Below are 12,304 nucleotides of genomic sequence, written 5' to 3' on the forward strand. Positions count from 1 at the left end.
TCACTCTTTGTTTGCAACATGTGGGCTCTTAGTTACAGCATGTGGGATCAAACCCAGGCCCCCTGCATTGGGAGCGCAGAGTCTTAGCCACTGGACCACCAGGGAAGTCCTTTCTTCTTTGAAATAAGATAGCTATATTTGATTATTGTAAGGAAATAAATGTCGAAATGTCAGCAGTGTGCATTGGTTCGCTTGTTGGTTCCACTGTGGCACTGCTGGTTGGACTGCAGGACTCAGACCCTGCAGCGACTTCCTCTTGCATGTCCACTTGGCCCATCTAAAATCCACTTAGTACTAACTCTTCCTTTTTTCCTGGTTGCTCTGCCCTCACCAGACAGGTTTACTTATCATCTCGTAACCCCATGACATCTGCTTCCTCTAGAATCCTTGCTAAGTCTATAGCCTGTGCCTGGAGCCTCTCCCCAGCCGTCTCTCAGTTTATCCAAGTCTTCTCATCCTCAAAGGCCCCACCAAAGGCCTGCTTCCCTGAGACCCTCCTGCCTGCCTGTGCTTGGGTGATTATTCCCTCTCTTGAGCATCAGGACACCCAGGCAGCCCTCTCCCTTAGCACCTAGCCATCTGCTGCTAAGTACTTCACATATGTACACATACATATTCTTGCCAAGTCTGATACAACATGTACATATGTGTGTGTGTGTTAGTTGCTCAGTCGTGTCCAACTCTTTGTGATTCCCATGGACTATAGCCCTCCAGGCTCCTCTATACATGGGATTTCCCAGGCGAGAATACTGGAGTGGGTAGCCATTCCTTTCTCCAGGGGATCTTCCCAACCCAGGAGCGAACCCAGGTCTCCTGCATTGCAGGCAGATCCTTTCCCATCTGAGCCACCAGAGAAGCCCTGTGTACATATATGCACACACATAAAACGTGCAGTCTTTTAATTTTGTCTCCCAGACCCTAGATCTCTGCCTTGCATGTGGTTGGTGCTTAGTGAGTGACTGGATTGTGGTGATTCAGTTTTATATTAGTTTCCTTGGCCTGCCATAAAATGTACCACAAACCAAGGGGGCTTAACCAACGGAAACTAGTGTCACAGTTTTGGAGACCGGAAGTCCAGGATCAAGGTGTCAGCAGGGCCCTGCTGTCTCTGAGAGCTCCAGGGAGGCAGCCATCCTTGGCTTTTTCAGCTTCCGGAGGCTCTTGGCAATCCTCAGCTATGGCAGCATCACTCCAGCTTTACCTGGTGTTCTCCTGTGTGTATATGTCTCTGGATCCAAACTGTCCTCTTTTTACAAGGACACTAGTCATATTGGATTAGCTCTTACTCTAATGACCTCTTATTAACTTGTCCCTGTCCCCAAATAGGGTCCAGTTCTGAGGTTCTGGGGAGAAAGACTCCAGCATGCTCTCTATTTGCAGAACACAGTTCAACCCCTGATAAGTTTCTTTGTGAACTAGTATCACCTTAAATTGTATTAACAACTCCGGTGAATGAGCGATGAACTTTTAGTTACATATTAAAAGTCATTAATTATAGGGAAGAGGAAATGCTGATTGGGTTGTAGACACACATTTCATATTGAGGAATTGACATGTTTACTAAATTGTTGAACATTAAAGTTGGTAGTAAATAATTTTGAAATTAAACCCCTGTCATTTTCAAAGAACTTTGTGAATGTGTATACATTTATATTCCTATCCAAATCTGTATGGAGTATACTTTTATAGAGACATAGACATACACACACACAAATAAGAAACCAAATCAACACCCCCTTTATCACATTGTATCAGGGTCTCACTATATAGTTGAATTTTAGAGAATACTGTCTGAGCTCTGCCGATTCTGAGTCTGTGCAGTGGTGAAGTTTTCCCAATTGACTAAGTAGCTTGAAGTAGATAATATTTTGAACAGCTAACATCCCACTGTCATAGATATCCTTGGAGTGACGTATGTTTCTAAAGAAGCAGTTTTTACGTAAACCTTGGAGAACCCTGACTGAGAGAGAGCAGATATACGTGTATGTAGGAAAAGTCGGGGGCTTTCATAGTCCAGTAAAATGGTTAAAAGGAAACCTTCGCCGTTTGGTTTTATAGTCTTCTAAGTCTTTAAAGCCTTAAAAGCCCCGGATGTATAGGCCTGCTGAGTTCTTGTCCTTGGTGTGACTATTTACACAATATCCCGGGCTGTTGCCAGGTGAGGGAGTACACTGCCGTGATTCAGATGCAGCTGGGGCCTCCCTGGTGATACTGTGTAGGACTCTCTGTGCCTCTCAGAGATAGCAGCCCCTGGAAGGGCAGAGAGTCCTGGGTTCTGGTCCTGGCTGCCTGACCTCAAGGTCATGGGCGGGCCACTCCAGGGGCCTCAATTTCCTCTTCTGGCAAGTGGAAATGTTAGCCTGGAGCAGCAATTTTCTAAATTTCTTTAGTTCTGGGACTCTCTATTCAAATAAATATGAATGACAGTGCCATCTGTAGAGCAGTGAGGTGCAGTGACTGGTTTAATAGAAGGTCGGGGCTCAATGGCTGCCCCAGCAGTGTGCCCGCCCCCACCTCATCAGACACTGAGGAGAGACGGGAGACCGTGTACAGAACTGCTGCCACACCTCTTCCATTTTCCTAACTTCCCAAGACTTGGTGTTTCTTTCCTCATGCGGAGAAACCAAGGCCAGTTCAAGCGTGAGCACGTCACTGTCAGAGTGAATCTGATGACTGAGATGGACAGCAAAAAGACGCCAGAGGAGAGAGGTGGACAGACAGGCAGAAGCATCCAGACGGGCATGGAGAATCTAGTAGGAAATCAGATACTCAGAAATCTAAAGCCACCGCCACAAACTATAGAATCTGTCGCTATCTGTTAGTATGCCCGGCAGTGCACCAGATGACTCATTATGTTGTTCCGCGTCTTCCTTGAAACAAGCTTCTGAAATCGATGGTATTATCCCCATTTTACATTCAGGACCTTGAAGGAAGTCCCGTGCACAGGGCCACACAGCTAGTAACGCTTTGCAGTTCTTACTCAGGTCTGTGCCCTGGCAAGTCGTCATGGTGACGTCAGCTTGCATGCTTCCTCCTATCAGGAAGGTCTGGTATCAGTCAAGGTAACTTACCTAAGGTGTGTACTGTACCACTGGGTTCCAGAAGAGAACTGACCCCCCGCCTCCCCTCAGATACTCTTCTCTTTTTCCTGGAGTTTTTAGGCCTAAGCAGCTATTGTCTGTGTAGAATGGAGTATTATCTTTAAGAAGTTACTCTTCTAAGGATACTATAGGACTACATTTTCTTGTGAGATTTTTTTTCGGCTGCTCCAGGTCTTAGTTGCGGCACGTGAACTCTTCCTTGTGGCATGAGGGCTCTAGTTCTCTATGTGCGTGCGTGCTAAGTTGCTTCAGTTGTGTCCGACTCTGTGCGACCCTGTGGACTGTAGCACACCAAGGTCCTCTGTCCATGGGATTCTCCAGGCAAGAATACTGGAGTGGGTTGCCACGCCCTTCTCCAGGGGATCTTCCTAACCCAGGAATCAAACCTGGCCCCTGTATTGGAAACCTTAGCCACTTGGACCCCCAGGAAAGTCCCTCTTGTGTGATTTCTGCTTGACTAGAAATTTTCTTTTCCTTCTCATCTTTAAGCATTCAAAGTGATCTGTCTTTTTCCAACCACAAGTTTACGTAGGAAGCGGTCTCTATTCATTCTTGTGAGATAGTTAAAAACAACAAATATCTTAGTTACTCAAAGGTCTCCATTTATCTGAGGGGACAAGCCTGCCCATCCCCTCTGTATTCCAGAGGGAATAGTCCTAGTGCTCTCTCAGACTGTGGAAGAGCCCCAGAGGCTCAGTTATAGTGTCCATTTTTGTCATAATTGGACAAAACAATGTCAAGCATTAATAATGACCAGGAACCATAATTTGCTATGATGGACACACAGGTCAGACCACATTCCTGAAAGTGATCACTTCTGCCTGCAGGATGGATCCAGCGCCCAGACACTCAGCATTGAAAGAGTCCCCAGGTCACCTCCTGCCTTCTGGCTGGAAAAAGTGTTAGTGGCGCAGTTGTGTCTAACTCTGCAACCCCATGGACTATAGCTCGCCAGGCTCCTCTGTCCCTGGGATTCTCCAGGCAAGAATATTGGAGTGGGTTACCATTCCCTTCTCCAAGGGATTTCCCCAAACTCAGGGAGTAAAGCCAGGTCTCCTGCATTGCAGGCAGATTCTTGACCGTTTGAGCCACCAGGGAAGCCCCCTGGCTGGGAGAAGTCCAAAACCAAAAGTTTTGAAAAGGACTTCCCTGGTGGCTCAGATGGTAAAGCGTCTGTCTACAATGCGGGAGACCCGGGTTCAAACCCTGGGTCGGGAAGATCCCCTGGAGAAGGAAATGGCAATCCACTCCATTTCTATTGCCTGGAAAATCCCATGGACAGAGGAGCTTGGTAGGTTACAGTTCATGGGGTCGCAAAGAGTCAGACACGACTGAGCGACTTCACTTTCACTTTCTAGTTTTCAAGTCACTCAATTCATGTTTCAGGCCGTCGAAGCCATACTGGTAGCCAGACGTGTGACCAGCTGCCTATCCTGGTCTCTGGGGCCAGGGGCTGGTGTGGCAGTCTACCAGCATTAGTTTGGATTTGTGGTAGGCTGTGTTTCTGAAATTATTTATTCTCTGAGACCCCTTCTATTTTTTAATTAATTAATTTTTTAATTGAAGGATAATTGCTTTACAGAATTTTGTTGTTTTCTGTCGAACCTCAACATGAATCAGCCATAGGTATACATATATCCCCTCCCTTTTGAATTTCCCTCCCATCTCCCTCCCCATTCCACCCCTCTAGGTTGATAACAGAGCCCCTTTGAATTTCCGTAGCCATAGAGCAAATTCCCGTCGGCTGTCTATTTTACATATGGTCGTGTAATTTTCTGCGTTACTCTTTCCATACATTTCACTCTCCTCCCCCTCCCCAAGTCCGCAAGTCCGTTCTTTATGTCTGAGACCCCTTCTTGACCACGACATGCTTTTCTTTTGTAGAATCAGTGTCTTGGATGGCCACATACTCCAAATATTCTGACACAGGCACAATTCCAACTATTTTCTCTTTCTTCTTGCCTTCAAACTGTACTTATTGAGCATCTGTTTATGGTGAGCACTGAGGATCTAGCAGTGACTACAACAGATAGAGCCACTGTCTCTAGATAATCTCTGTAGAGGTGATCTCGTTGCAAGATCTTATATTCTGAGTTGAGGTTTAGAAAATATGGTCATCTATCACTGAATTTATAAAACCTCCATAGCAGGAGTTTAGGCTGAGTTACTTTTCTATCGTTTTTCTTTTCTAAGGCGCTTGCTGCCCAGTGTCTTTAGGGAAAACAGCCATAGCATAAGCCTGTAGGTTGTAAGTCACGCAAACATTCCAGGGAATAGTTTCCTTGAGAGAGTCTCTGTTAGTTTACTGATAATGCCTGTCATGAATTCTGCTCCTTTGCACAGAGGGACTTGGGATGCTCTTTCAGCTGATTATGTCCTTTTCCCTTCTTTGGCAAAAACTTTTTTTGTTCTGTGCCTTTATTAGGGCTTCTGTTTTCAAGGCAATTTCATCTGCTGTTGTTTTATGTCTAGGAAGCTTTTAGTAGGCCCAGTGTACATTTTTTAAAATTTGACTTTTTTAATACCTAGCAGCATTATAAAGAAGTTGAAAAAGCTTTTAATTATGGAGAATTTCGAACAAACAAAAGGAGACTGAATTGTGTACTGAATATTGGAACCTTCACCCAGCTGACAGCCCTCAAACCATGGTCTGTCTCGCCCTATCTCCACCCCCGTCCACTTCCTCCACCCTGTGTCCCAGATGTCATAAATAGTTTTAGTATATTTCTCTAAAAGATAAAGATTATCTCTTAATATAATCACAATGCTGTTATCATGCCTAAAAATTAATATTTATCTTATGGGGAGATTATTTTAAAGGACACGGGAGGAGAAAAATTTAGCTACAAACACAGTGCCAAACATGTCAACTCTTTTTTTAATCTGGGTTTTCCAGTTTTTGACCAAAAGCATGCTCACGTTTTGTCAAAGTAATGGAAGTCTCAGCTACTTTGCAACTTTTTCTGGATATAGATTTTATGCTTGGGGCAAATATCACCCCCTACCCCCACCCTGTGGCTTCATCTTAGAGGAACAAAGGGTGTTCTCTTCAGGGGACCAACTTTACATATTCTGAGTAATTCCCCAGAACCTCTTCCAACTTTTAAAGCTTCTTATTCATTCAGCAAGTATTTATTGAGAACTCATTAAGTGTCCATCACTGTTAGTTGCTGGGGATTATGGTGAAAAAGAAGACAGATAAGACCCTAGACTTCTTAGAACTTTGATTTGGTAGGGAAACAGGCCTTACATATATCATGATGCTAACAGTTACTCCATCATGGTTGTGGTAAGTGTTGTAGAGACCTGACTGTCTGAAGCGTTGGTGAAGATGACCTTGAGAGAAGAACATTTCAGCCCAGCAGTGGCTCTGCAGTGAGAGGGAATAGCCTGTGTAAATGCCTGAGGCACAAAGGAGGTTGGCTGATAAAGGAAGAGAAAAGAGGCCGGGAGGCTGGAATGAAGTGGGGGACTGGAGGGACATGGATCCTGGGAGGTTGGAGAAGAGTCTCCTATCCTGGGCTCACCTCCTCCCAGAGGCCCTGAATCTGAGAGCCTCCCTCTTGGCTATCATAACCCTGAGGTCTGGGGCCACACAAAGCTGTGAGCTCCACTTCCTCTCCTCTAAGCTATCCTGAGGGTTTTGGTGGCTCAGATGGTAGGAATCTGCCTGCAATGCAGGAGAGCCAGCTTTGATCCCTGGATCGGGAAGATCCCTGGAGGAGGAAATGGCTACCCAATCCAGTATTCTCGTCTGGAGAATCCCATTGGCAGAGGAGCCCAATGGGCTACAGACCATGACGTCACAAAGAGTCGGACATGACTGAGTGATTAACACACAAGCTATCCTGAAGGTTTTGTGGTTAAAGAAAGAAGCTAGATTTGGAAACACAAATAGGCACTTGAATACTCCCACCTTGGAAGAAATAGTAATATCTACACAGTAGGGTTAATGTGGGGATTAAAGAAAAGGTTGTATAGTAAAATGGCTAGCCAAAAACTATTTTCTTTCTTCGTAAACACCCCTTCCCCTCCCCATCACAGCCCAGCAGCTCCTCAGGAGTCCTCTCCTTGTGGGGTGGCCCATGCATATGGGTCTGCTCCTGTGTTGGGCCCTTCCCTGTGGGTCTCTCGTTTAGATCCTGACTTTGCAATGATTTTTTAGTTGTCATTTTTTGAAAAAGTATTATTGAAGATGTGGAGTCCAACTTTCTAGATGTTTTACTCACTCAAACACTCACTTGCAAAGCAAAAAATAGAAATGATACGAAATGTACTATTTTTTACTTAACAGATCTTTGATATCTTTCCACGTGTGTAACTTTCAGATCCACGACCTCTTGGGATGTGTTCCACAGACCATGTTGTCCCTGGCTTGTCTGCATATACCTCCATCTGTGGTGGTCCCCATCTCCCCTCATGGGCAGGGAGACAAGTCCTCTTGATCTGGTCACCTGAGCGTTTTCCTGTAGGACAGTCCACCTGTGAAAACCTTTGCTTTTCAGAAACAAGTTTTCCCAAAGCCTGAGGCCAGCATCAGCTTGTTTTTCAGGAACTGGGTGGAGCTGGTGACTGAAAGAGCTTGCTTTTGTTTCCTGGTATGTGGGAGTTTCATTAGAGCTTTTCCTCTTCCTGATTATATGTGTAGTAAAGCTGGGATATCTAATCCGAGCTTCTCACTCCGCTGAGTGCCATTTAACCCCCCACTCACCTAAATTTAGGTATCAACATTAAGAGTTGCCTCAGTGCCTGTGGGGCCCAGGTATGAGGAGTTCTAGTGAAAGCATTTTCCATAAGCAATGCAAGTGCCCCACCCCTCATATTTTATCTCTTAACAACTTTGTACAGAAGAGTGGGAAGCAATGGATGTTTTGTTATTTTTTAAGGTTTATGTAAAAGTTTTTGGCTGTGCTGAGTCTTCATTGTTGCATGTGGGCTTTTTCTAGTTGCAGCGAGCGGGGGCTCCTCTTCATCGCGACGTGTGGGCTTCTCACTGAGATGGCTTCTCTTGCTGTGGAACACAGGTTCTAGCTGTGCGGGCTTCGGGAGCTGCAGACACGGGCTTGGCAGTTGTGAGGCTTAGTTACTCCCTGCCCTTTAGGACCTTCTGGGACCAGGGATCAAACCTGTGTTGCTTGCGTTGGTAGACAAATTCTTAACCACTGAACCACCAGGAAAGCCCTTCTTATTAATTATTTTTCAAAAGGTCACATTGTAAGCAAATGATACATGAAGTTATAAAGAAAAAAAATCAAATTTCATTCTGACCTTCAGCATCCCTTCTCCTCCCTACCATCCCCTCCTTAGAGGTCATTACCAGTACCAGTGAAGTTGCTCAGTCGTGTCCAACTCTTTGCGACCCCATGGATTATAGCCTACCAGGCTCCTCCATCCATGGAGTTTTCCAGGCAAGAGTACTGGAGTGGGTTGCCATTTCCTTCTCCAGGGAATCTTCCTGACCCTGGGATCGAACCCATGTCTCCCACATTGCAGGCAGACGCTTTAATGTCTGAACCACCAGGGAAGCACCAGCTTAGAGGTCATTAATGATTAATAATTTGGTAACTTTTACAAGCTTTGATTGAATGGGCCATAAAGGACTTACTATTCTGCCACAAATGAATGATTTTAACATGCACATTATAGTTTTATATGTCAGTGATGTTTTGCAAGTACATAGAAAGAATTTATGCACAGGTGGTTTAAAAATTAGTTCAAGAGCAAAGTTACCATTATGAAACTCAGCCTTCTGTCCTGTGACATTGTCAGCCCCAAGGAAGATTAGACATAGGCTGGTTTTTCTATCATCTCAGTCCCTCGTCTTAGGTTGTTCCTGTCCCCTCTCTCCTATGTTGTGATGGCCTGCTCTGTCCCTCTACATCCAACAAAGCCTATGGGGAGGTGTCCTTAGTATCAGACAGAACTGGGCTTGAACCTAGGTATGTGGCCATGAACAAGAGACGAGACTTGACCTCTCTGAACTTAAGCTCTCTCCACTATTAAGTGGAAAGGACAGTCATTGTGTTGTGGCGTGGCTGTGAAGATTAAATGTGTGAGGGACATGTCTAGCTTATAGAAGGTGCTCAATAAATCTTAGTTTCTCTTGGCCACGTCTCCCTGCTTCCCAAGTGTATTTGCACTTCAGCAATGATGGGAGTTTTAACTGAGAGAGCCAAGGAGCAGAGGATTCTTTTGGAGTGATGTCATGCTGCCTCTGCCTGACTTTTCAGAAGTATTTCATGAATAGTCACAACAGGGGACCCCACCTTCCTTCCTCAGAACTGGCTCCAGGGTCAGCTGTAACGTCAGGGGACAATCTGGCTGCCAGATGGCTGTCGGCGTTCTTCCCCCCACATATCTCAACCTCCTGCATTTCAGGCCACACAGTTAGTGATGACGATGAAGTCATACAGAGGAACCAGCATAAAAACAGCTTTACCAAGAATGTGAGATTTCAGACACTCACTCTTGCTATCAGGGATGGCACAAGTCCATTAGGCACCTTTGTCAGAAGGCACCTGTGTCAAAAAGGCACCTTCTCTGGGAAGATGGGTTCCTGCAGAGACGCTGCTTGATAAAGGGACAGAGCTTTGGTGGAAATTAGGGCAAGGTGCTGGTCTTCCAGGGGAAAGATAGGCACAGGCCAACTATGACTTGGTGAGTAGAGACCAGGTTGGATTTCTACTGGCAGTGCCACCCCTCCCCCATTGCCAGGCATCTCAGTGCTGGGCACAACCTGCATAACCATGTTCAGTGGGCCCGTGATGACAGCTGCCTCTACAAAGCCTAAAGAGTCACCATTCTCTTCTCTTTTCCTCCCCTCTTTCAGCATCGTGACCTGAGCAATGGAGAATCGACCAGGAAACTCCCTCAGGGTGTTGTCTATGGTGTGGTGCGAAGATCAGATCAAAACCAGCAGAAAGAAATGGTGGTGTATGGGTGGACCACCAATCAGCTGAAAGAAGAGATGAACTACATCAAAGACGTGAGTAGTTTAAGGATTTTTTTTTTTTTTCTGTTTTACAGTCTTCTTGTAGCATGTAAGAGGGTGGAGCTGGAAGCTCTGATATGAACGTAATAAGTCATTTTGAAATAATTCTAAACGTCATTTTGGATGGAAAAACCACTACAGATCTTCACGGTGATGTGAAAAGTGTTATCGCTCAGTTGTGTCCGACTCTTTGCGACCCCATGGATTGTAGCCTTCCAGTCTCTTCTGTTCATGAGATTTCCCAGGCAAGAATACTAGAGTGGGTTGCCATTTCCTTCCCCAGGGGAACTTCCCGACCAGGGATCGGACCCAGGTCTCCCACACTGCAGACAGATTCTTTACCGTCTGAGCCACCAGGGAAGCACACATGTAATTTTGCAGTGAGTTATAGGATGAAGTTCTATATGTTATTAAGTAAGGATACTCAGTAGACCAAATAGCTTTTTTCTTCCATGTATGATAAGGAGGCTCTTAGGTAGTTTTGCGTATTTTATTGGACACTCCTAATATAAGAGTTTGGACAGCTGTATGAATTTGGATACTTTTGGCTACAGGTAGCAGAAAAGCCAAATTTTTCTCATGTGGGGATAAGTCTAGGGATAGGTGCACTCCAGACAGGGCTCTCCAAGCGCCAGTTCTACTTCTGAGATTCCCTTGGTTCTTTCCTCCTTCAGCCTTAGGCTCACAGCATCGTCTGAAAATATGGTGGTGTCCGGAGAAGGAAAAGGAGACAATCATCTCTGGTTCCCCTTTAGAGACCCGTCATCAGACTTGCCCTGGTGTCTCATTGGCAAGGACCCAGGTCACATGCCCATTCCCGAATCCATCACTGGCAAGGGGAATGGGCCTTGGGAATTGGTTTGATGGTTCAGGCCAATCAGTTGGGTTGAAACAGATGCTGAGAAGTCAACCACAGTAGACATTGTCTAACCCAGGCCAATTAATACCATTTCTTTGTAATTAATATTACATTTCTTTTAAAGTGTACGTTCTTTGGAGAACTTTTGAAAAATATAAAGATGTATGAAGAAGAAAACAAAATCACCCACAATTCTACGATTCAACCAGAACAGTTGTTAACATTTTGGAGTATTTCCTTGTAACCTTTTCATCTATCATCTATCTATCTTTCCTTCCTTCCCTCCCTCCTTCCTTCCTTCTATCCATCCATCATCTCCATTCTTTCTTGGTCTACCCAGTGTCTCCCTAGATTGAACAGTGCCTTTGTTGTCAAACCAGAGTGATTAGATAGAGAGGATATGAGCTGTCCCAGACACTGGCCTGTGGACTAAAGAGTGCTCGTGAGAAGCAGGGGCAGCATGGGCAATGGAGTCCCCATGGGTCTTGGTTCAAGGTCCAGCTGTTTGACCCAGCCAAACTTCTGCCCTATCTGAGCTTCAGTTTTCTCATTTATAGATCATGAGGGCTGAGGAGGGATCGTTAAGGTCAAAACTAGCTCTGTTTTATTTGGCTATGTTTGCCAGTAGTACACAAACACGTGTGGTCAGCTTTTGTTTTGAGTTTTTGAGAAGAGCATCTCTTATCAAACATCAAAAAATAATAAATGTACCTTTCTTAATTGTCTTGAAACATTTGGATAGTTGTACAATTTTAAGGAATAAAAAAGATAATAAATTCTTAACAGAGAAAATGAAGAAAAGCCAGACGAGCCATACTCATACGCAAGCGGGTAGAGCCTGTCGGACAACTGTCAACCTCAGAGCCCCAGTCATCCAAACCCTGAAGATCATTTTTAACCGTTCAGAGTAGCCCATTCCTATGTTTCTGTGTAGGGACAGCTCGTACCTTTTTGGTTGCCCCTATTTTTCTCATGCAAATGCTTATGCCTTTCTCACTGAGATGCCCCAAATAACATGGCACCACTTCAGACGTAAACCTGCTAAGCAGATTGGTGAGTTGCAGATTGTCCAAGACAAAATCGTAGGTTCAGGCTGTCAGGTGTCCAAATCACGTGAGAATTTCTGACCTGAATTGCCAACCTCCACTGTGATCTACAATTTAAAATTAATTTTTTGGTCCCACTTTCTGTGGCTGGCTTCAGACCCATCCCAGGCTACTCATTCCTGAGTGTGTTTATGGGTTTGTGCGCCTTCCCTCACTTGTGGGTGGACTCGCAGTATTTGCCAATGGGAGTCACATCCAACTCCACCCGCTCCCCAACAGTGAGTAGGCTGAGAACCAACTCAGGGTC

General features: G+C 45.1%; 1 protein-coding gene across 2 annotated transcripts in view; it reads left to right on the top strand.

The window, feature by feature from the left end:
* Positions 1–12,304, top strand: part of MYZAP (myocardial zonula adherens protein) — a 115,068-nt gene that overhangs the window by 19,054 nt on the left and 83,710 nt on the right. For both annotated transcript variants that reach the window (XM_013967112.2, XM_005685718.3), the window contains exon 3: positions 9,931–10,086. In XM_013967112.2, coding sequence (XP_013822566.2) covers positions 9,931–10,086 — 156 coding nt within the window. The remainder of the gene's footprint in view (positions 1–9,930; positions 10,087–12,304) is intronic.

The sequence above is a fragment of the Capra hircus genome, chromosome 10 (assembly GCF_001704415.2).
Source record: "Capra hircus breed San Clemente chromosome 10, ASM170441v1, whole genome shotgun sequence".
In the NCBI taxonomy this organism is placed as follows: Eukaryota; Metazoa; Chordata; class Mammalia; order Artiodactyla; family Bovidae; genus Capra; species Capra hircus.